The 24,910-nt window shown below is 39.1% G+C and overlaps 1 protein-coding gene across 6 annotated transcripts in view; it reads right to left on the minus strand.

Annotated features, from left to right (window-relative positions):
* The window catches only part of LOC146785762 (G2/mitotic-specific cyclin-B3-like), a 276,524-nt gene that overhangs the window by 99,496 nt on the left and 152,118 nt on the right, over positions 1-24,910 (minus strand). For 4 of the 6 annotated variants that reach the window (XM_085635021.1, XM_085635020.1, XM_085635018.1 and 1 more), the window contains one exon: positions 159-296. The exons of the other annotated variants lie outside the window; for them this stretch is intronic. In XM_085635021.1, coding sequence (XP_085491147.1) covers positions 159-296 — 138 coding nt within the window. The remainder of the gene's footprint in view (positions 1-158; positions 297-24,910) is intronic. 6 annotated transcript variants of the gene reach the window in all.

Raw genomic sequence — 24,910 nt, forward strand, 5'->3', positions numbered from 1 at the left:
GTCAGCCAAGAGTAACTTGGAAGAGGATTTTTCAAAGGGAGCATTGTCAACAACAAACAATAGTCCATTCAATACATTTTAAAGATATTCCTAGAGCAAATCTGTCAATTGGATGGCTATACTTCATTCAAGAAACATAAAAGTGATAAAAACTGTACCACAAATTTAGCAGCGATTAGTACAGAAGTGATTCCAAGCAGCTGCAATTCTATTCTCAAGCAGAGATGGTTGCAGAGATAGTGGTCTAGTATCTTAACAGCAAGGTATAGGGTTTCATGTGTTAAGGCAAAGCCTTCCTGGAAAAAAGCACAGAAAAGACGACATTCCGTGGGCAATTGTCTACATTCAGACTTCAATATTACTCTAAGTGTTAGGCAACAGGATGAAAGAATGTGCGGCTTTTGGATTAACAGGATTGAATAGTAGTGGCAATTTTACTCTTTTGCAAGATCTGTTTTTTTTTGTTTTTTTTAATCAATGCAAATTTATCATTTCCACTAAAATTTCATTGCCTTTTGCAAATATTATTTCCCAGTACACAACATCTCATTTACCCTAAAAATGACAGTGCTATTTCTGACTTCACCAAAACTCAACACAGCAAAAATGAGGAAAACTAATATTGAGAAAGCAAATTGGTCCGGCTTTTTTATGTTTATTAACAAGTTTTTGTATGTGGTTCTGGATAAGTAGGTGAGAATTAGACAGAAAATGGATGAATGGATTGATAATTCACTAAGGTCAAAGTGTATGGGCAAATACTTCAAGAAATAAATGAAATGTATTTATATATTGCCATCTAATGATATTTATAAAGCACATGATTAAACCATATGATGTCCGCAAACTAAAATTGGCAAAAATGTTATGTCATGTGCATTTTTAAAGTACACTATCACCCACAAGGGTACCTGGTAATGGGCAGGTTTATGTTTCTAGCCCTGCCCAGGATTCATTGAAAAGCCAGGTCTTCTGCTTCTTACAGAATTCAAGAAGAGGCAAAGAGGAGGCTCTGATGTGCAGTCGAGGTTGTTCCATGTTTTAGGGAGCGATGTCAGAACACCTGTCCTCCTGATCTGGTTCTGCGTGGGATGTGTGCGAAGAGGAGTCCTATGAAGCAGTGGGGTCTGGGTGGTAGGTTGAAGATAATATGAGTGTTCAGGTAGATTGGGCCCAAGTTGTTGTGCCTTGAATCTGCGTAAGGAGTTTGAAATAAGCACATTTGTGTATCAGGGTCCAGCGGAACTCCCTGAGGTGTGGTGTGAAGTAAGTTCTATGTGGGAGGTTGAGGAGGAGTCTGGCTGCTGAGTTCTGGGTGGTGTGTGGTCTTCTGGTGAGTTAATTGGTGATTCCAATGCAGTGTGTGTTCCTGTAGTGCAATTTGTTAGTTTCTAGGGTGTTAATGGTGTTTTTTCTGCTGTTGCTTGAGAACCTTTTGAAGATCTTCCTCGGCATCTTCAGTGTGTGGAAGCAGGGTGCAGTGACAGTTGACATATGCAGTCATGTTCGGTTTACCTGTCAATGTGGATTCTATGGCTCCTGTTGTGGACGCTGGCTAGGGGCTTGATTTAGGCTGGCCACCACTTGGAGTCTCATGGCAAGGTGTTCTTTCCGAAGATCACTATTTCTGTCTTGTCAGTGTTGAGCTTAAGACAGTTGGATTTCATTTAGTTAGAGACTTCATTAATGTAGGCAGTGCACTTGTTTACTATGTTGGGGGGTCTCTTCCACGTGTGAGACTGAGTTGCGTGGAGAGGAGGATGTTGGCCAGAGGAATCATGTAGGAGTTAAAGAAGGTGAGGTGAGTGATTAGCCTTGAAGCACTCGACAGAGGTATTTGCAGATTTCAGAGAAGTATGGTGCCCAGCTGACACCTTTTGTCTGTTAAGAAGATGCAGTGGAGAGCAGGCACTTGGATGCCATTCTTGTGTAGGCACCGGAGGAGGATGGGTTGTAAGACTGCATCAAATGATGCTGAGAGTTCCAGGAGAATGAGGACAGTCACGTCTCCTCTGTCAAGGATCATGCAAATGTCATCTTTGTCATTAAATGTCATTTCTGTGCTAAGGTTGGGGCTGAATCTGGAATGCGTGGTATCGAGGAGCTGGTGGTTCTTGAGGTGGTCTATGAGTTGGTAGTTGATTAGTTTCTCTAAGACCTTTGCAAAGTATGGTTGGAGGGAGATGGATCTGTAGTTGGAGTGTGTTGCTGGGTCATTGGATTGTTTCTGGATTAGGGGCAGGTTGGAAGCGTATTTCCAGATGTCCAGGAATGTGGTTGAGTCAATGATGTCATTGAAGGTGGGTGTTAGTGCTTTGCTGATAGGTATGAGTCTTTCTTTGAAGGCATGAGGGAGAGACAGAGGGGATGCTCTTCATGGTAGCAGTGTTTTTGATAGCAATGATGGGAGGCCACAAGGCCATGGTTCATTCTTTGCCATGATGAGAAGTTGAGTTGCAACAGCGAAGTGGTGTGGTTGAGGGTTGCAGTTTGCTTATATGGAGGTGATTTTCTAAAAGAAAAATTTTGAGAGCTTGTTGCAACGGTCTTGCAAAGGGGTAATCTTGTTGGAAGCATCAAGTCGCATAGTGAAATGAATTGATGGTGAAGAGTTCTTCGCTGCTGTTCGTGCCAGCGTCAATGCGAACTGTAAGAGCTGTGTGCTTGGTGTTCCGTATCTGCTGAAGGTAGCATCTTAGGGTGGATTTGAAAATATCTTTAGCTGTGGTGTCTTGGATTGCTCTCCATTTGCTTTCAGTGGTGTTTTGTAAGTCTGAGTTCCTCTGTGTACCAGCTGGTCAGTGGTCTGCTTCTACCATTAGGCTGCGCTTGAGGGCAGCCAGGGTGTCAGCTCATGCACTGATCCAGCTGGCGATGTTCTTGATGGCTTTTGGCAAGTTACTGATGTGCTCATGCCGGTGTGCAGAGAGGGTGGAAACATGTAGATTTTTACATACTGACCTATGGGACCTTTGACTTGACCAAAACTGACTAAATTAAATACAGATGACCACTGAATGGAACAGAATTGTGAACACAGTGAAGTCAATAGCATCACTGAGGTTACTTGTAATGAGACTCTAGTAAAGTAATTGGTGCCAAAGGACTGACCTGGAATTTGACTGGAAGTAATTGGGGCCACTGAATTAATCTGGAGTCTGGCTTCATAAAGTCAATTGATCTTTGAGCTGACTAGCAAAGTGAACCCATTTGAATTCGACAGCAAAATTTAGATGACCGAAATGGTGAATGTAATAAAGACAATGGCACAATTGACTTGACCTGGACTTTAACAACATTACAGGTTAGTGGTACTATTTTATGTGTTTTATATATATCTATCTATATCTATCTATATCTATATTCAATGAAAAAACCAAAGGTTTCACACATGTTATAGTTAGCTGGACATTTCACTCGTAAAAAACCAATGAAATTCCCCCGTTATAGTTAGTTCAGCTAACTATAACTTGCGCGCCCGCAATGCACTACTGATGACGTCACATATTACATCACTCATGACATGGTCACTGACATCACTCATGACATCACTGATGACATCTCAAATGACATCACTGATGACATCACTGATGACATCATCCAGTGAATGTGTGTTTTTCTGAAAATTAAATATGTTTTAAATATGTATATCTCAAGGTCAATGGAAGAATAAATGGGTATATAAGTGTCTAAATGGATGCTTTTTTTTTGAAAAATTTATTGTGTAACTGACTGATTAAGTGTATCATAGTGAATACATGGCTTACTGAGTAATGTTTAAATATGAAAATATCTGTATCAGTCTCTCACTTTGTGTATAAGTGGCTGCATGGGTTGGTGATTAGCTTCATGGGTGTCTATATAGGTTATTAGTTGTTTTTTTGAGTATCAGTCTGAGTGTCTGCATGGTTTGGTGGGGGGTATTACGTAGTGCATAGGTGCATGAATGAGTGATTCACTCTTTGTATGTGTTGAAGACAGCATGTGTGCAGGACTGTATGGGTGGATGAGTGTGTGTATGGGTGTGTTAGTGAGTGAATGACTGTCTCAATAGTGTCTTTATGAGTAACTACATATCTATTAAACTAATATATGTGACTATTGGTGTATATAAGTGAGTATATGTGAGAGTGAGAGATTGAAAGAGTTCCTGTATGAATAAGTATGTATTTCTATAAGTGACTGTTTATAAGACTAAGTATGTGTAAGTTTCCGTAGAAGTAAGTGTGGTGGTGTGTGTATAACTGTATATGCAAATAAATGTATGTTTGTTTCTTTATTAGCATGAGTGAGTATGTCTGAGTAACTCTATGGATGAGTGACATTGTGTAACAGGATGTATAGGTGTATGAGTACATATGATGAGTGAGTACATGTATGAGTGACTGTATATGACTGTTGGTGAATGAGTGGATGTGTATGTGGTTCTTAGAATTACTGAAGAGGTTGTTGTAACTGGTATTGGTATGTCCATTGTTTTGAAAATTTTAGTCTATTTTTGAATGTGTGTATCAAAGGTTATATTAGGGGAAGAGGAGGTCTGCCACTCTATCACAAGGATGATGTCATCAGTGATGTCATTTGAGATGTCATCAGTGATGTCATGAGTGATGTCAGTGACCATGTCATGAGTGATGTAATATGTGACGTCATCAGTAGTGCATTGCGGCCGCGCGAGTTATAGTTAGATGAACTAACTATAATGGGGGAATTTCATTGGTTTTTTACGAGTGAAATGTCCAGCTAACTATAACATGTGTGAAACCTTTGGTTTTTTCATTGAATTTCTAAGGTTTTTTAAATGCTAATTCCTAACTATAACGTGTGTGAAACCCATGGTTTTTTCAGTGAATTTGCAAGGTTTTTTAAATGCTAATTGTTATATTTACCTTTTCTTTTTTCAATTTTTTTTTTACATATTTTTATTTTAATTTTCTATCCTTTTTTAAAGACTATGGTTAAATTTTAAAAATTCTACAATATATTTTTTATTTTTACCATTTTTTTAAACTAAACAGGTAAGATTTATTAATATAACATTGTTTTTTTTTCCCCCTTTTTTTAGTATTTTTTTAACGTGCGCGTACGGTAAGCGCACGTCTTGCGTTTATAATGTTAGATTTCTACGCTGTTTGCGTTCATTTACGCAATTTGCGTAGACGTACGTCACGCGTGCGCAGCACGTAACGCGTACGCTGCAGGCGCATGTTACACAGAAGTGAAGGGGCGTGTCTGTTTTGCGCATGCGCGCGTGTCTTTTTTACGCGCATGCGTACTTTTGCTGTAAGCACTCCGTAAGCGCACCGTAAGCGTAACGTACGCGCACGATAGGTCATGTGATCAAGAAACAAAACTTTTGATTGGTTTAAAGTACTTTCAGTTCTAGAACTCTCCTACACCACACCCATTCCCCTCATTTCTGCTTGTGATCCCTTAGGAGAAGGAGCTGAGTTGTCTTTGTGATACGATGGCAGAACAGCAGACCTCTTCTGAGAGTGAGGCTAGCAGCACTACCTTGAGGCAGAGAAGGAGGAAACAAAAGAGCTCTTTCATATGGGAGTATTTTTCTTTTCCAGAGGGCAAGAAAAAGGTAAATGCACCCTTAGTGACTTGTAAGCTTTGTGACCGTGTACTTTCAAGAGGGAATACCAACAAGAAGTATTCCTTCGGGAATCACACCATGTTGAGACACCTTCATGATGTACACGGTAGGACATATGCTCGACATACTGAAGGTAACCCTTCAGTAAGTCAACCAAGCACATCCACAGCAGCTCAGCCTGGTCCATCATCTGCAGGGCCGAGTCCATCTTCGGCAGGTCAGCTGAGCCCTTCATCTGTGGGGGGAGCATCTCCTTTTTCTGGTCCTCTGGAAACCAAGCATCGGTTTGCGAGGGTTTTAATTCGGTGCGCCACTTGTCATGATCTAATTTGTCATAGGGAGACCAGTGTTGCCCTAGTGAACAATTTAATAGATCAGCACATTTGTCGTACCGACTAATATTCCCATTCTTTCTTTCCTCTGTCCCTGCATGAACACAACGGCTCTTTTAAGAGCCAACCTTACCTTTCAACTTTTTTTTATATATATTTTTTAACTTTTTTTTTTTTTTTTTTTACCGTACGCGTACGGTACGCGTAATATATATATTTTTTTTTTAAAAAACACTAAAAATCAATTATCACATTACAAGGTCCTTGAGAGACTACAATGAAAAACTGAAAATGTGATTGTGGAGAAGTGGAAAAAAGGGACCATGAAATTTTTGACTTACCATACCCACTCAAAAAATTATTTATTAATTAAAATTTAATTTTAATTGCTTTAAAAATGGTTCAAGTTTTCGAAAATTTTCTATGTCAATCTGAAAAAAAAGAAAAAAGTATTAATATTTAATAAAACATTTTATAATACAGTACACATATTTACATATTTTCCCCAAAAAATTTTTGCCTTTTTTTGGCTGTTTTCAGAATATATTGCATTTCACTATAAATTGTGAAAGCAATTGCATTCATCATTTAACAGCGGGCAAAAAAAAAATAACAATCTCAAAGATTGTTTTAAAAAAGCCCAGAATCTCTTTTTACTTAAACATAACATTATAGAAATGCATAATATTCTAAAAAAATATCATCTAATATCAATACTTATTTCTTTAAAATACCGTCTGACATTTTTGTGTCAGAAGTATAATCACAAAAATATATCTCAAATAACTCCACAATACATCTGGTTCCATTTCCTTTAGGTCAAATAGTAATTTTAAAATTCTTTTTTGATTAAATTTCCAATGTTAATCCAATAAAATTCTAAAGTTTAAATTGTACAGATCTCACCGATTCTCTGTAACATTTTGGTTTCCGAAAGATTAATTAATAATTAAATAAGTCCACAATACAATTGTTTACCTTTCCTCATGGCCAAATAGTAATTTTAAAAATCTTTTTTGAATAAATTTCCAATGGTAATCCAATAACATTCCAAAATTTAAATTGTGCAGATGTTACCGATTTTGTCTACATTTTTGGTTTTCCAAAGTTTCATTAAAAATTTAAAAAGTCCACATTACAATTGGTTACCTTTCCATTAGGCCAAATGGTAATTTGAAAAATCATTTTTTTTTTAAATTCCAATGGTAATCCAATAAAATGGTAAAATTGTTTTGTACAGATCTTGCCAAGTCTCTCTAAAATTTAGGTTTCAGGAAGATTAGATAGGAATTTGCTAAATCAAAAGGCAAACGTTGCTTGAAAATCAATTGGGAATCATTACACAGTGTCCAGCCTTTTTCACATTTAAGATAAACTGTGTAATGTCCAGAAGTAACAGTAGGTCCTTCATGGAAAATTATTGCAACTGTTACAAAAGTTTTTCCTGAAATTGATAATTGCTGTCCTGTAAACTTCTTTATTAAAGTATCCAATTTTGAACCATCAGCTTTACATTGTTGCATCATTAAAATTACATATTGTCTGTATTCCTTTAAAATTAACGTTGAAAACATTTCAGATTGACACTCACTGCATTCCATGCTATGATTAGCATCTTTAACTAATTTAGCAAAAGTGACTGTTTTACTTTCTGGCAATGTTAAATAAATAAACTTTTCAGAATCAACATTAGAGCCACATGTATTGTAACAGTTTTCACTACTATGTTCCCATTTATAAGAGACACCAAACATATTTTCAATGGGAACCCCTTCTTCTTCCAGTACCTGAAGAAAATACATCAAGAATTCCTGTGCATCTTGCTGTACATTTTGAGAAAACTGTGTTCGTCCTGAACATACATCTAAAAGTTTTCTAATTTCAGTAGCACTTTCTATTTGAGTTTTATCATTACTCAGCTTTTGAAAAAGGAGACTCAACTCAGAACAGAATCTTTTTCTCTGATTTACTATTATCTGCTCTTGCACACTTTCCAGATAAAATGCAACATTCAGCACTACATTAGCGTAGCAGTTGACACCAGAGCTATTTTCAAAATGACATCCTACAACCTCTTCATTTTCCTTTTTCTTTTTGCTTGCAATTACATCACTCCTCTTTTTTTTCCTCCTCTCTACATCCTCATTACAGATATTCTCATTTCTCCTTTTACGAGAAACTACACGTTTCTCAAACACAGGATACTGACCTAAATGAGGAGCATAGGTTCTTCTTAATCTATTATACTCCTTTACACAATTTGTATCCGCACTAACTTTTGAGTCATCAAAGTCTATCATGAATAAACCAGATATTGTTTTCACTCGTGACAAAGCTACATAAGCCATACCTTCTTTGAACACAGTTGAACCAATGTTCACAAAAGCACAATCTACAGTCAATCCTTGAGACTTGTGAATAGTTACAGCATATGCTAGAGAAAACGGAAACTGCTTCCTACGTACATATAAGTCTTTCACAAGCATGAAACGAACTGAACAGCGACAAATGTCTTTAACTTCTTCTATCTGATCAAATTTTATTTTTAAACATTCAATTCCATCTTTTTTCTGATAATTAATAAAACCCACAACTCTTCCCATAGCTCCATTAACTAAACCTTTTTCAACATCCAAATTTCTCCTTAAAAGTACTCTACAGTTCATGCAAACATATAGATTTTTTTCTAATCCAGCTGTTTTGGAAATGTTCTTCTCTAGTGAATCCAATTTATTTTTCAGTGTGCCTGTTAATGTGATAGTAATTCTTCCATCCTCAATTTTGTCCACTGCTTCCAATTTCCTGATATCTTCCTTTTCCAATTTTAAAAGCTCCTCATTGAATATTGAGCATTCACGTAGAGTTGGCATTAAGCAGATGACACTTTTCTTTTCTGCAATGTTCTTGTATATCTTCTCTGCAACTATTTCTTCCTTTGGAAATAAATTATGTAGCAGCCGACTCTGTAATGCTTTTTTGCCAACTTCTGTGAGTAGTCCAATTCTGATATCTTTCAGAATACTTCCATATTCTTCATCGTTTGCTTGCCTCATATTAGTAGTAAGGTCCTTGTACTCAAAGAAGGACCAAATATTTGCATTACCGATGCTTCCCAATGACTTCTTTGTGTCTTCATGTGTCACAGTATTAAACACTGGTTGTCCTTTAACTGGAGTAAGTTGTAGAAGATCCCCAAAAACTATGACATGTTTTCCACCAAATAACACGTCATAGTCTGTCCTTAGAATTTGCTGAATTCTTAAATGCACAAAGGCAAGCATTAAGTTTGATACCATGCTCACCTCATCAATAATGAGAACTTGCATCTTCTTCAATACTCTTGAAACTTCCAAGCATGCTTCTCCAGTTAGCTTGTTGTATTGTATTTTGTTCTCATGCTCCACTGGTAACATTAGCAAACGATGTAAGGTGATTCCTTTTATGTTATATGCTGCTAACCCAGTTGGAGCAGTAACCACACAAGACACAGTTGAATCCGTTTTTTGCTGTAGGTAGCTTCTGATGACTTTTATTAAGAAACTTTTTCCAGTTCCAGCTTGTCCGCTTACATACATCCTGATTGGATGAAATGATGTGCATGAGCACTCTTTTTTTTCATGTAGAAATCCGTGATCAATTTTGCTTCTGATCTCTTCATAAATTTGTTGCTGCTCTTCATTCAGTTGTCTTTCCAAATTTTGTAAGTCTATAAATTCTTCTTGAGCTTGATTCATAGCCGTTTCCACTTCATCCATGGCTATTGATGCTTCATTTTCAACGATTGGTTGTCCTAGGGGATCTTGACTGAGTGTTCCTGAACTTTGGCTGTCTTGAGAACTGTCTCTAGCTACTTCAGCTGCAATTGTAGTTTCCGGTTCAATTTCTTCATTTAACATTTGCAGATAAGTTGAGAATGTACTGCATTGTATGCTGTCTTTGCAAGCATTAAAAGAATCTTCATAGCTTTGAAATGCTCCCAGTAGTTCATCCTCTGTACGCCATGGTTTAAACAGCTGTAAAAGAGCCAAGTAGTAAAATTCCTTTGTCAGTAGTGTCGCAACTCAGCTTCCTGTGATTTATCAAACTTCCTTTTGTTTGCTTCACCAAACATCCTTCCTCACCAATGACTTTATATTTTCCATTGTTGATGTCTTCTGCGGCTTTCCGTGAATAAATGTAGTTCTGCAGCACTTCATAGAGACACATGTTCTCCAGATGATGACTTCTTTTTGGATAATATGTGTCCAACATGTTTGATTTCAAAATATCTGTACTTTCTGGGTCATTCTCGGCCAAATATTCAATTTCTCCAACAGATTTCAGAACCCGATTTCTCATTGCTGCAAGGCCTAAACTTGCCCAAATTATTCTTCTTGATTTCGAGTAGAGACTTGCAGAAGATAACCTATCTGAACATTCGTAGGATCCAATTTCTCGATGCGATAACATCTTTAAACTGAAACTGTACAGCTTCTTACTGACAGTCTTCTCGTGAGAAATCTCTTCCCACATTTCTTTCAATTCAGTTTTTTCAGATTTAGTAATGTAAGACGTTACATATCGAGCAACAGCAATGGAATTGTCAGCTACATACTGTATATCCATGTTAGCATTCCACATGGATAAAATGACTGGGTTGTAGTCATTTATATTTTTTGATTCTTCTTTTCTTTTTAGGTTGTAGGTATTCTTAGGTGATTTTCTTGTGATAGTATGTCTCACAGATGACATAAAACTGTTTACTCTTCCAGTTGAAAGAACAGGTCTAGGAAATCCAAATCGACATTTAGTGTAGTATTTATCTTTGCTCTTGTATTTCCGTCGACAGTATTTTCCACACCGATGACTTTGGAAACGTAAAACTTGCTCCTTTAACTTTTTCTCTTCTGTGCTTTTTGGTATAGCACATGTTGCATATTCTTCAATGTAAGATAACACTGCTTCATCAGTATCTGTTCCAAACTTTGGGGCATCCTTGATCCACAACAGCATATGAATATGAGGAGCACCTCTTGCCTGGTACTCTTTTCTCCAAAAGAAATCCACTACTTCTCCAAGGGGTGGATTTTTTTTTATTGCAGATGAAGGACATCATAGCCTCAAATCTATGACTGAAATATCTGCAAACATTAACCGGATCCAATGAGCACAGTTCTCCTGCTGTCTTGTATTCGATGTTTTTAATGTTTGAATTTGCCTCTCGTAGAAAATCCAGTAAATCATCCCAAGCGTACTCAGCACAGCTTAGGGTAAGGAACCATGTTGGTGTTCCTAAATTCCGTAACATGCATTTTAATTCACCATGGCGTCGGTACCAATATTCATTTGTCCCACGCTGACAAGCCATCAGATTGATCAGTTGTGTTTCCAAATGATCATCTCGGTGCTGCACTTTCTCCATAAAATCCTTAGCAGACACATTTTGTAAATGTACTCCACTTTTTAAAATGTGATTTACTGCATATGATAATGCAGACAAGTCGCTTTCAAATAAAAGATGGAACAAATAAGGAATACTTTGTCGAAATCTGAGATCTTCTGCATATAGTCTTGTAGTCCGATACTCAGAAGCTGGAATCTGTTCTGGACGTTCATCGTATCGTCCTCCTTTTCCTTTAGGAAACAGCTGGGGAAAACATCGAGCTTCCAAGCTCTCCTCCCATACACTCACGGGAGTTCCTTTTGCTTTCTTCATCTGAAACAGATCAATAGTGTCTCCCATAGCTTCTTTTGAATGTAGAGGATGTATGCTAAAATGTTCATAAATTTCTTCTTCCTTTGACTTGTCCACTTTTTCAATTTGTCCAGTTGGTGTTTCTGTGTCTTCTTGTAAATCTTCTTCTTCTTCTTCTATATAAATTGATTCATACCATTTGTTATTCCTTTTCAAATACAAATTTGCTCTTTGTACTTTCCGTACATCTACCAGCTCCTGCCAAATCTTCTTATTCTTTGTAGGTACACCATTAACCAGAATAACTAATGGTTCAGTTTCCAAAGTATCTGCATCAATAGTTTCCATATTTTTTTTCAAATCCAAGGGCAAATACACCACTCTACCTTTTAAACCTCTCAGTAAATCTGAAGGAGGTAACTTACCAGTTTTGGGCTCCATACGTACTATGGTCTGGAAGGGATGAACACATTGAATAAGTATAGACTCATATGTATTTAATTCAGAAAGTTCGGCAGGAATAGCATCCAATTCTAAATTATTATGTACAGCTCTGGTCGGCATTCTATTTTCCTCTAACTTGTTGTAACAGTATTTACAAATACGCTGATCTTCACCCAATTCAAAACAATTTTCAAGAAATATATATGTGGCAAAATCCTTCCACTTATAATTATCTTCATTTTCACTCTTTCTGTAGAGATCAACATTCATAGTTTGTTTTCTATAATGAGTTCTGCGGCAACAAATACAAGTTATATTTGGTCTTTCATTAGAGATTATTGCAAATTTTGTTATGTGATCATTAAATGTTTTACTTACAGAGGGTTCTACATTCTCTTCCACTTCTTCCTCATTTACTGTGTCCTTCTCTGCACTGTTTTGTTCAGGACCAAAGTAACAAAACTGAATTTCATCAACAACCTTCTCTACATCTGATACCGATCCACGGAACAGAGCCCTATTCAATTCATCTAACTTTATTGCTGGACTTTTAGCAAAATACAACCGTCTCACAAACTTTCTCATTTCAGTATGATGAACAGCCAGCATCCTAAAATGATGGAAAACACTATTACACACTTTTCTAGATAGACAAGCCAGAGAATGACCCTGCAAACCAGTATTCTCTCTCACTCTGCATGGATCTAGACTTTGAAGCACCTTAATCTTCTGTTTTACACTTTTTTTACTATATTCTCTTAGAAACTCACGAAATTTATCAATAGATTCCTGACGCACAGTGCAAATACTACTACAATTCCAAGTGTACACTGGGGCTTTAGGACGTCTCCCCATAGCCTCATCCGCCATCACTTGTACCTCATCTCTTGGAACCATTTTCTCCTTCTCCATTATACAACCATTTTTCACTTCGTAAGCACGACCTCTGGTGTCAACTGCATGCAGCAAACTATTACTTTGAAGATAACTCTCTTCATTAAAAAAAGGTTCACTACTTGAACTATGCATCCATTCTCCTAAAAACACTTTTCAAAAGTTTGTTCTTTTCACTACTCTTTTCCTTTTGCTTTGTGATTTCAGTACATTGACCATTTTATCTAATGTACGCATCCTATTCAAAATTAAAATGAATAGTTTCCTTTTTAATTCTAATGCCTTTGCTGCAATGGCTTCAATTTCTTTTTTTCTCTTGTAATATTTTGCCTTTTTCTTATATTTCTTTACATCCTTTATCAAATTGGACATAACTCTTCTCTGAAACATTTTTCTACGTATCTCTTTAAACGCTGTTTTTCTGTTTAAGTTAATCTTTGTTATTGCAGAAGGTATATTTGCATTAACTAAATTCTCAATTTTTTCCTGTTCTTTTCTATTGAAAAGATTCTTTCCAGTACAGACATTTTGTACATTTTTCCTTTTTTTGAAGATGTTCTTTAAAAAAATTTTTGTCTGCTTACCAGAAGACTTTCTCTTTTTCCCAACATGAGCATCTCCAGCTAACTTAGGTCCTCCAGTTGTCTTCAAATATAGATATTTTTGTGGTTTTTCCTTTGTCTGGATTTTGTAGGCATCTTAAATTTTGTTCACTGCTCTTCAGCAATACCTGAAAAAAACTAAAAAAAAATTCCTTTATTTAAATATATTACTACATTTTTTATGATCTTTTCAAATCTTAAAATACTATGTACCCCTTTCCTACAAGTGAAAATCACAATAACACCATCACAAATTAAATATCTAAAAACAATTCCTGTGTGCACACAGAGTCATGGTTTGAAATTAAGCAGAAAACGAAATTTCTTTGCCATTTTGAAAGCACACTTACTACTCTTTTTTTTGGCAAGTAATAAGTACTTTTACAGTCTGACACATTTTGAATCCACTTTTCAGATTCTGATAAAAGCACATGTCCAAACTGCTTTTTGAGACCAGCACCATGTGTAACCTGGGTGACTGACTACACTCCAGCAAGGGCAACCAGCCTTAGTGATGCTGAATGTATTTGCATTACTGACTGCAACCTCAAACCCAACTCGGTTGTGAATACTGTGCATGATTCCACAGGATAAGCAGATGGGTGTGTGCTAAGAGTCTGCTTCTGCATAAAAAAATAGCTCCCCCTTTCCATCTAATGCAAATGTAAAATCACCAGAGCAATACCAAACAGATTTCTGAGACCAGCAACATGTGTAACCTGGGTGACTGACTACACTCCAGCAAGGGCAACCAGCCTTACTGATGCTCAATGTATTTGCATTACTGACTGCAACCTCAAACCCTAAAAGTATTCCTCATTTATACCACTACACCTTAATTTATGGTGAAAACATAGTCCATATTATTTTACATGTTTTTATTTGCATTATTAAGTGCAACCTCAAACCCCACTCAGTTGTGAATACTGTGCATAATTCCACAGGATAAGCAGCTGGGTGTGTGCTAAAAATCTGCTTCTGCATAAAAAAATAGCTCCCCCTTTCCTACTAATGCAACTGTAAAATTACCAGAGCATAACGCAATAAATCTCTGCCTGTAATTCCTCTTTGCACACAGAGTCATGTTTTCATATTAGTCTGAAAACGTAATTTCGTTGCCAATTTGAAACCACACTTACTACTCTTTTTTTTGGCAAGTGATAAGTACTTTTACAGTCTGACACATTATGAATCCACTTTTTAGATTTTTAAAAAAGCACATGTCCAAACAACATTTTCAGACCAGCAACATGTGTAACCTGGGTGACTGACTACACTCCAGCAAGGGCAACCAGCATTAGTGATGCTGAATGTATTTGCATTACTGACTGAAACCTCAAACCCCACTCGGTTGTGAATACTATGCATGATTCCACATGATATGCAGCTGGCTGTGTGCTAAGAGTCTGCTTCTGCAGAAAAAAATACCTCCCCCTTTCCATCTAATGCAAATGTAAAATCACCAGAGCAATACCAAACAGCTTTCTGAGACCAACAACATGTGTAGCCTGGGTGACTGACTACACTCCAGCAAGGGCAACCAGCCTTACTGATGCTGAATGTATTTGCATTACTGAGTGCAACCTCAAACCCTTAAAGTATTCCTTATTTATACTGTGGAAATATGGATTTTTATGATCAGTTATGTCCCCTATCTTGGACCCCAACGGTTTCATGTATAAATCACAAGTACATGTATGTTCCCTCCAGTTCCAGTTATGAAGACGCAAATACATGTGCGTCCACCGTTAACATGTCCTCTTTCAGATCCGCTATGAATGGGCCGGATATTCCATTCCTAAGTACGAAAGGCCACCGGCTTTATATGGTTCACTTATGCTATTTTTCAGTCCAGGCGAGTAGGCCCTGATTCTGTCATCAAGCCTTTTCCTGCCTTCTGCCTCTGAAAGCTCCAGTCTGAGCCTGCATCTGTGACCATGAACTTTGTCTCACTCCCTGCGCGGCTAACGGTGCCTGATCCAGCCCGTCGCCTGCCAAGAACTGTATTTCACCTTCAAGATTATCTCCTCCGTCCCTATCCAATGCATTCCTGTCTAGTAGTTTAAGTAAACATTCTTCCAGCTACCGAGCAAAGGGCCCGGCTTCTCTGTCTTTATGCAAGTAATTCATAGCCCTGTTACCATGGAATATTCCTACCCCCTCGCATTTAGTGTAGACACTTAGACGCTTGTACACGCACTAGTCAGTATAGTCAGTATAGAATAAGATTCTATCCTAAGAGACCTTTCTTTTTGGATAACACAGTTCTTTAAACATAGGATATTAGATATGATTTGGGATTAGGTTGACATAACCCCAGACTTTTGTCTCCACATGTAGAGCTAAATGTAAAGTCCCTTTCTCCCTCTAGTTGCACGTCTATCACACGTCATGCGACTGCGCACGCATCTCTGCCAAATATTTCTGCTGACATTGCAGGATTCTCCAGGTATCCACCCACACATGACAAATTACCCATTATCATCAAGTGGACGCCCACATGGACGCCCACCTTCACGCCTACTTACACGCCCACATGCTCTTATCTCATTCTCTCTTGCTCTTTTGCTTACGTACAATTGAGAAATGTATATATACTGTACTCTGTGAATAATGTTTTGAGAATATTGAGAATACTTTTGAGCCCCTTTCCAGATCCAATTTTGGTGATGGAAATATTCTCCCTTTGACTCGAGTTATTGGAATAAAGCCCTTTATGAACCTGATACCACAGACTCAGCCTCTTGCTTTATGCATGATCTTATTTATATTTTAAAATTCTGAGAGCGTAATATTTTATTTACCACATAATGGCGCCCGAACAGTTTAATCTCTTTCCCCACACGCCGGAGATGAAGGTCCAGTTTTGCCCCCTTCCATAGCCGTGATGGACTTCAAGCGCGCACGTCGCGGGTCTTCCCGCCAACTCCCTCAGGCCAACGAAGGGGACAGACTGCGACCAGGCATCCATACGAGGCGGTGAGGAACGCAGATTGTCCTACCCAGAGCCCACCTGCGAGAGAGCTGTGTCCGAGGTATACAGAGGCCCACCAGATTCCGAAGTTCCGAAGTATCCAGGTCACGAGTCGAGTCCAGTCCAGTCCAGTCCGGTCCAGTCCAGTCCAGTTCAGTTCCGAGGCCTTCCGTTCCGAGCTACCCGGTGAGTACCATTGCCGGGGAGGCGTTCTGACGTGCACATAGGTTGTGCCGGTCAAGACGGGTTTGGGTACACAAATCCGGTCTGCACTGTTTCAGCAGTGTATCTGTACTGTTTAGCAGTATATCTAGTATGTCTAGTATATAATTCAGAATAATCTAGTTAGTGTCGAGTATTATGCTAAGTGATTAGTTCCCTAATGATCATTGTTGTTCGTTAAATGTTAAATGTTAAATGTTTTAAATACGTTCTGTATATTGTGGTGTGAATGACTGTTCATTATTGTGTTTTATGGTATTAAACGTGTTCAAAATTAGGTATCAGATCAGTTCTCAATATGCCGCTCTTTTCAAAATTAAGACAGATCAAAACTAGAAAAGGGGTACTCGAAGAAGATGTTCGCATTTAACATAGGGACACTCCAGGGTACTTTATGTATCATAAGCATGGCCTAGATGCCGTATTATTTCTTGATTTATGGGTGAACTACACCAAGGATTTACCAGAAAGTCAGAGGTGGCCCGCAGTTGGGACATGGGATGCAGATTGCATCATGAGAGTAGAAGAAGAATTATGGAAAAAGATAGCCAGACAGTAACAGAAAGATGCCATTGAATTATGGCGTAAAGAATAGCATAGACGCACAGAGTAAGCGCTCAGAAAAGAAGAGAAAAGTAGGGAGGATTCAGACAAAGCCCGAGAAAACGTGTTAGTTGAGGAAGGTATCCGAGTAAAAGCAGAACAAGTAGATGGACAACGTAACACTCTTATGAAAGAGAAAATGTAGACCAGCTTGGAAGGATGCCATTGAGTTTTGGCGCAAGGAGTCACATAGTAGGTCAGAGTAAGTGTTTCACGAAGCAGAGAGGAGTAGACTGGAGTCTGGAAAAGCCAAGGAACAGATGTTACAGGAGTAATTGGAGTAGGTAAAATGAGCGCAGGCTGACAGAGAAAGAAATACTGACGTTGCTGGTATTTATCCCGTCCTTTCAGAGGACCTAGCAAGAGTGGCCCCAGTAGAAAGACCAGTTAGAGTGCCACCGCAAGTACCGCGATACATATAATAATGATATAGTAGCCCGAAGGTTCTTGAGCCACCCACCAAATGAACAGCGCATGGCTGGTGTTTACATGGTCCAACATTTGACTACGTTGTCAATAGGAAATTGAGAGGGGTGTAGCTAGAGAAGGAGCAACACCTGTGATTTGATGACACCCCTAATGTACAAAGTGCTAACGAAAAAGTAATTGTTGAAAAGTTTAGCTTGAAAAAAAAAAAAAAAAAAAAAGAATTGTGGGTATTTCGAATTTGCAAATTGTTCAAGAATACAGGTTTGTGTTCTTGGTGGTCCAGTGAGCCAATGTGCTGGGTCAAGTCGGTGAGATTATGACCCCCTGAGTGCAAATTGTATGTAAAAATAATTTTTCAATTGGGCGAATTATTGCAGTTTTTATGGAATTGAGTAGTCTTTTTGTCTTTGACAGCTTCAGAGTGAGGAGAAGGTGGGGGCTGTGTAGAGCAGTATGTGATACAGAAATCGGAGACAGATTCTGACCTTGTAGCCAGCGTAGGTGGGGGCCGGTGAGAGGAGCAGAACAGAGGCACTGCTTAGAAAGCTTCTCTGACATCGCATCTGTGTAATGCCTGCAGCCGGAACAACAAAAAAAAAGTTGGCTGGCAGCCCAGGCTCAGGCCGCGCTGAGGGGCTATTTTTAGCTTCTCTGATAAGACAGGGCAGCTGAGAAATGTAAGTCGAGAAAGATTCCCTTGGTCTATTCTGTGCTAAACCAGTGCCCCGAGGAAATGTCTATGGAGAAGATTTGTTTTATTTTTTAGCAATTGTTATATTGCTTCTGGCCAGAAAGTAAAATGTTGCTCTTGCTTGGAATTTTAAGGGCTATGTGCCTATATAAAAACGATTTTCAAATTCAGACATTTTTGAATTGTGGCCACAAGCTGCCACCAGTTGCATTGGATAAATGATCCAGTGGTTAAAAGTCTGTGAGGAGAGATGAGAGGTGCGTCTTCGTCTGGGACATTAGGGTACATTGTGTTGACGAAGATGCATAGCTCATTTTTATAAAAGAAAACAAACAGGTTCGTGTGTTCTTCGTTTTTGATTATAATTGCTGATTCTGTTTTTATAAAAGAAAACAAACAGGTTCGTGTGTTCTTCGTTTTTGATTATTATTGCTGATTCTGTGTGTCAGACTTGACACGGTGATTTCAGATGGGGGTGTATAGGGCAGGTAAATGAATTATTGATTATAAGCCTGACAAATTAAGCAGGCCAGAATGTTCGCCTCTGAGCTGTAGGTACTGTAATTGCGCATCGCTGCTCATTTATATATGTTAGTGCAATTGTCTATGCTTTCTGTGCTTGGTATACTGATGGCTTGGCATATGTATTTTATATAGGTTTTGTTTTTGTGTTGTATTGACCAGTCTGTTTAGCGTTTAATACCAAGTTCTCCTGTGCAAGTACAGAGATAGTCGTGACGACGGCGATCTTTGCACAGCGCTTGGCTGGAACTTGTTCACAATTACTAAATTTCACAGACGTGATATTACCTTTATCATGCTGTCAAAATAGCAGACAACACGTTATCAGTGTATGTCTAATTGGTGTTGGAGATGAATGAAATAAAAGGAAAAATTATGCAAGACTAAAATATTTTTCACATGACTGCCTTTCTCTTATAGACAGGCAGCCTCGGTCATATGTTTCCAGATTGGACATTAAGGAACAATTATGATCTGTGCACTCGCATCTTAACTCTTGAAAGGCCTGTTTTAAATAAGGACTGCCACCACAGAGTGACAAATAAGGCTCGGTATTTAGGGTAATGAGAAAATATCTGACAGGATTTCCTTTTTAAAGTTTGCTTTAGTAAGCTCATTCTTGTAAGTGGTGGCCCCAAAAGTTGACTTGTTTTTAAATTAGGCTATTTATTGTATAGGTGGAAATTATTGCAAAATGACTGATTTCTTTAGCAGATAAATTATTAATTATCAACATTAACAACTGTTCTTAAACTTGGTTTTCCGAATATTTAGGTAATTTAGCATTCCTATTAGGGCCTACTAGCATTAATATTGACTTCAGGTTGGTGTAGGTTCATGTAATAGGGACATTTGCATATGAGATGTCATTTGGCTAGCTTATGAGCTAACACAATGAGGTTTGTACATTAATTTGAAGGATTTCTCGCCGTTTCAAATACGCTGTGTATCTCCTATAATTTTGCTTACGCCCAGTAGCTACACACAGGGATTAATAGTGTTGACAAGACACAGGGTTTGATAGTGTTTGACAGCAGTGAAATCTGTTTCAGATTTCCTCCTGTCAAAAAGGGGGGGAAGGAGGAGAATATTGGCTTTCTGCTGGCCCCTGAGGAGGTTCGCTTCCCGCTAGCCCCTTAAGAAATTAAGCCCCTTAGAAATTAGCCCCCTTAGAAATTAAGTCGAGGAAATAGGTATGGTGCTTTCCCCTTTTTCTCATGTTTTATTGTGATCTTTCAGGGGAATTAGTTGTGGGCACCGGAACGTATTCAATTGATTTCTGGTTTTTTCCCAGCCCAAGACACAAAAAGACTAAAGTCCTCAAGAACACACTGTGGCATTTGAAGAATTAAAGAGAGCTTTATGTCAAGCACCAGTTTTAGCAAACCCTGATTACAACAAATCGTTTATGCTTTTTGTGACAGAGCGGGATGGAACAGCACTATCTATCCTAACACAAGATCATGCAGGAAAACACGAGCCCTGTGCTTATTTTTCTAGTACATTAGACCCAGTAGCACAGGCTTTGCCTGCGTGCCAAAAATCAGTTGCAGCAACGGCCTTAGCCATAAGACAAAGTGACTTGATAGTGCTGGGCCACCCTCTGACAGTACAAGTACCACACGCAGTAGAGGTTCTCTTGAACCGGACACAAACACAACACCTGACTGTAGCTAGACTGACAGGCTATGAGCCAACGTTATTTCAACCACACATAGAGATCAGACGATGCAACATACTGAATCCTGCTACCCTTTTGCCCTCCAGTACAGAAAGCGTTTCACCACACGACTGTGTTGAAGTAATACATACCGTGACTAAACCAAGACAAGACTTGACAGACGTTGCACTCCCAGACCCCGACCTAACACTATAAGTTGACGGCTCATGCATGAGGACAGGGGCGGGAGAATTAGTGGCAGCATATGCAGTGACTACTGATACTGTAATAATAGAGACTAAAAGAATAGACATATTGTCAGCACAAGCAGCAGAGCTCATCGCCCTGACACAAGCGTGCATAAGAGCTAAGCACCTGAGAGTAAACATTTACATCGATTCTCTGGCGAGAAAGAGGTTTCTTGACCTCTCATGGGGTCAAGATACAGCATGGCCCCATATTCAAGCCCTACTGGAAGCAATACATTTACCAACAGCCATAGCTATCCTAAAATGTAAAGCACATACTAGAGCCACAGATACCATTTCCCAAGGCAATGATCTGGCAGACCGAACAGCTAAACAGACAGCTCAGACCCCACTAGACATGACAAAGTTACAGGTTCAATAAGTGTCCAAAGCCATGACAGTTAGGGATCCTTCCAAGGATGTACAAGACATACAGACACATGCTACGATGGACGAATTAAAGAAATGGTCGGAACAAGGAGGGGTACTGACTGATCAGGGTTTCTTCCTGATTCAATGGTACAAGTGATTATAAATACCGCACATAGTCCTGCACACTTAGGAGAGAAAGCAATGATAGATAGCTTACAGAATATATGGTTCAACAAGCACCTGCGTGCAGCAGCGAAACAAAAGGTCAGAACATGTATGATCTGTTGCCAATTCAATCCAGGTAAAGGCATTCCGATGGAACAAGGTGGATTCCATCCACCTGACCACCCTTTTGAAGTGCTCCAAATGGATTATATCCAAATGAACAGATGTAGAGGTTACAAATATGTCCTGGTACTAATGAAGCAGGTGTCCCTTCTGTTAGGGTATACCTGGAAATTCCATTGTGTGCGACATCCTGAAGCAGCAGGCCTTGTAGAAAGACATAAACAGACATTAAAAATTTGCGCAGACAAAGGTGTAGATTGGATGGTAGCCCTGCCGGTTGCCCTCTTTTTCATGCGAATGGTAGCTCATTCTAGAACAGGCTTATCTCCCTATGAAGTGGTCTTTGGTAGACCACCAAATATGTGGGGCACTCCAATGCCTAAAAGATAATAACATGCTGACAGATTACCTGGCTTCCTTGATGTCTGCACTACTCTCTTGTTGTTCGCAGGTTGCTGCCGCCTTCCCTGACAACACCCAGGTCAAAGAATACTCCATCGCTCCTGGATGGAAGGCGCCAAAGTCAGTGCTCTGGACCACGGGGACGGCCGTTAAAGTCAAAGTGCACCTTCACCACTCTTTTACAAAGGAAAAAGACTTTAAACTTGGATTTTGGATTTTGAACACCATTTTCTAGAGAAGACTCCCCAGAAGTTTCCACAAAGCTAAACTTTGATCTAAGAAGTCAGAACCCGTTTGATCAATTAAGTCCACTAGGTGGTGAAGCGGTTGAACATGTATTCTGGCTTGCATAAGATCTTGGACAATAACATTGATATAAAAAAAAAAAAGAGAGCAAGATGTGCATCACGATAATATGTATCAGCTTAATACTACATGCTATTTTTCCTCCTATTGCCTCACTCTTATACTCCTCCACTAATGATACCATAAAGCACACATTTAGTGATCTGCCATCCTATGAGCTATCATATCGACTTGCCTTACGCAACAATACCTTTATTCAGATGCTGCACCATTCACATCAGACTAGCAATGCTACAGACTGCTGGGTCTGTGGCCGACTCCCCCCCTATCAGAACTATAAGGGAGTTTTGCCCCTCTTTCTCTATCCGTTCACACACAATGGCTCCTGTGGAGCATGGTTTAGTTTGATTAATTCCCTAGATTCGAATTCCGCAGTTTATCAAGACAACTGGGTATGGGGAAACCTGAACTTAGTTTTGCTTAAAGTCTGCTACCCTAACAAGGAGGGACTTCCCAAAAGAACAGGAACTGATCTAAGAAATGAAGTATATGGATTAGGTAATTTTACACTTAACCTCATGATCCTGAACGTTGAATCTGAAGCTACACCAATCTTGCCCGCCATGTCCGTATTCCCAGTAAAAGGGGAATTATGTATAAGAAAGAATGGCTCCATACACATGGGCCATAGTAAATGCACCACTGTAATAAAATTCAGTGATCAAGGCAAGTCTACATTTAGAGCTTCTCGTCATTCCTACTTTATATGTGGCCAGACCACATATATACGCCTACCTCTAGATTGGGATGGTACCTGTTACATAGCATTCCTCCTACCACCTGTTTTCCTAGCTCCTCCTGATTATCATAGAAATACTCATTTAGTACACAATAGACAGCAGAGAGATCTCCCAATTGTCGATTACACTGAAACAGCATGGGAAAAATACACAGATTTCAATAAAGGTTTCTTTCCCTATATAGGTACAGTTACCAATAGTAAGCTGATACGTAGATTAACCAGAACCCTTGAAGCAGTAGTGAACGAAACTATTTCCGCCTTAGGCAATTTAACAGAAGAGCAGTCTGCTATGCGGATTGTTGTGCTTCAAAATAGTCTTGTCCTTGACGTTATCCTAGCCGATAGGGGCGGAGCTTGTAGGGTCATCAAATCAAGCTGTTGCATTTTTCATACCAGAAAATTCGCCATCTGTATATAAAGCCATAACTCGCCTTCATAAGATTGTAAGCCAGATACACCAGAATCCAGGCACCTGGACTTGGTCCGGTTGGTTTTGGAGTGTATTATCTACCTTTGGATGGAGGGTCCTATCCTTCCTAGGTATTGGCTTTCTCATACTATTCAGTTGCTGCTTATGCCTACAATGTGGACCAGCGATTTGTGGTCTGTGTGCCACATCGTGTATTCCACCATCAAGATTTTCATTCAAGATCCCAGAAGAAAAAAGAAGAACAAATGATGCTATATGAACAGATCAATGGATTGATGAAGATTGATATCTCTTGACGGGCAAGTAGGGGACAAGGAGGGAATGTGGAAATATGGATTTTTATGATCAGTTATGTCCCCTATCTTGGACCCCAACGGTTTCATGTATAAATCACAAGTACATGTATGTTCCCTCCAGTTCCAGTTATGAAGACGCAAATACATGTGCGTCCACCGTTAACATGTCCTCTTTCAGATCCGCTATGAATGGGCCGGATATTCCATTCCTAAGTACGAAAGGCCACCGGCTTTATATGGTTCACTTATGCTATTTTTCAGTCCAGGCGAGTAGGCCCTGATTCTGTCATCAAGCCTTTTCCTGCCTTCTGCCTCTGAAAGCTCCAGTCTGAGCCTGCATCTGTGACCATGAACTTTGTCTCACTCCCTGCGCGGCTAACGGTGCCTGATCCAGCCCGTCGCCTGCCAAGAACTGTATTTCACCTTCAAGATTATCTCCTCCGTCCCTATCCAATGCATTCCTGTCTAGTAGTTTAAGTAAACATTCTTCCAGCTACCGAGCAAAGGGCCCGGCTTCTCTGTCTTTATGCAAGTAATTCATAGCCCTGTTACCATGGAATATTCCTACCCCCTCGCATTTAGTGTAGACACTTAGACGCTTGTACACGCACTAGTCAGTATAGTCAGTATAGAATAAGATTCTATCCTAAGAGACCTTTCTTTTTGGATAACACAGTTCTTTAAACATAGGATATTAGATATGATTTGGGATTAGGTTGACATAACCCCAGACTTTTGTCTCCACATGTAGAGCTAAATGTCAAGTCCCTTTCTCCCTCTAGTTGCACGTCTATCACACGTCATGCGACTGCGCACGCATCTCTGCCAAATATTTCTGCTGACATTGCAGGATTCTCCAGGTATCCACCCACACATGACAAATTACCCATTATCATCAAGTGGACGCCCACATGGACGCCCACCTTCACGCCTACGTACACACCCACATGCTCTTATCTCATTCTCTCTTGCTCTTTTGCTTACGTACAATTGAGAAATGTATATATACTGTACTCTGTGAATAATGTTTTGAGAATATTGAGAATACTTTTGAGCCCCTTTCCAGATCCAATTTTGGTGATGGAAATATTCTCCCTTTGACTCGAGTTATTGGAAT

This window comes from Triturus cristatus, chromosome 11 (genome assembly GCF_964204655.1).
Source record: "Triturus cristatus chromosome 11, aTriCri1.1, whole genome shotgun sequence".
Lineage (NCBI taxonomy): Eukaryota > Metazoa > Chordata > Amphibia > Caudata > Salamandridae > Triturus > Triturus cristatus.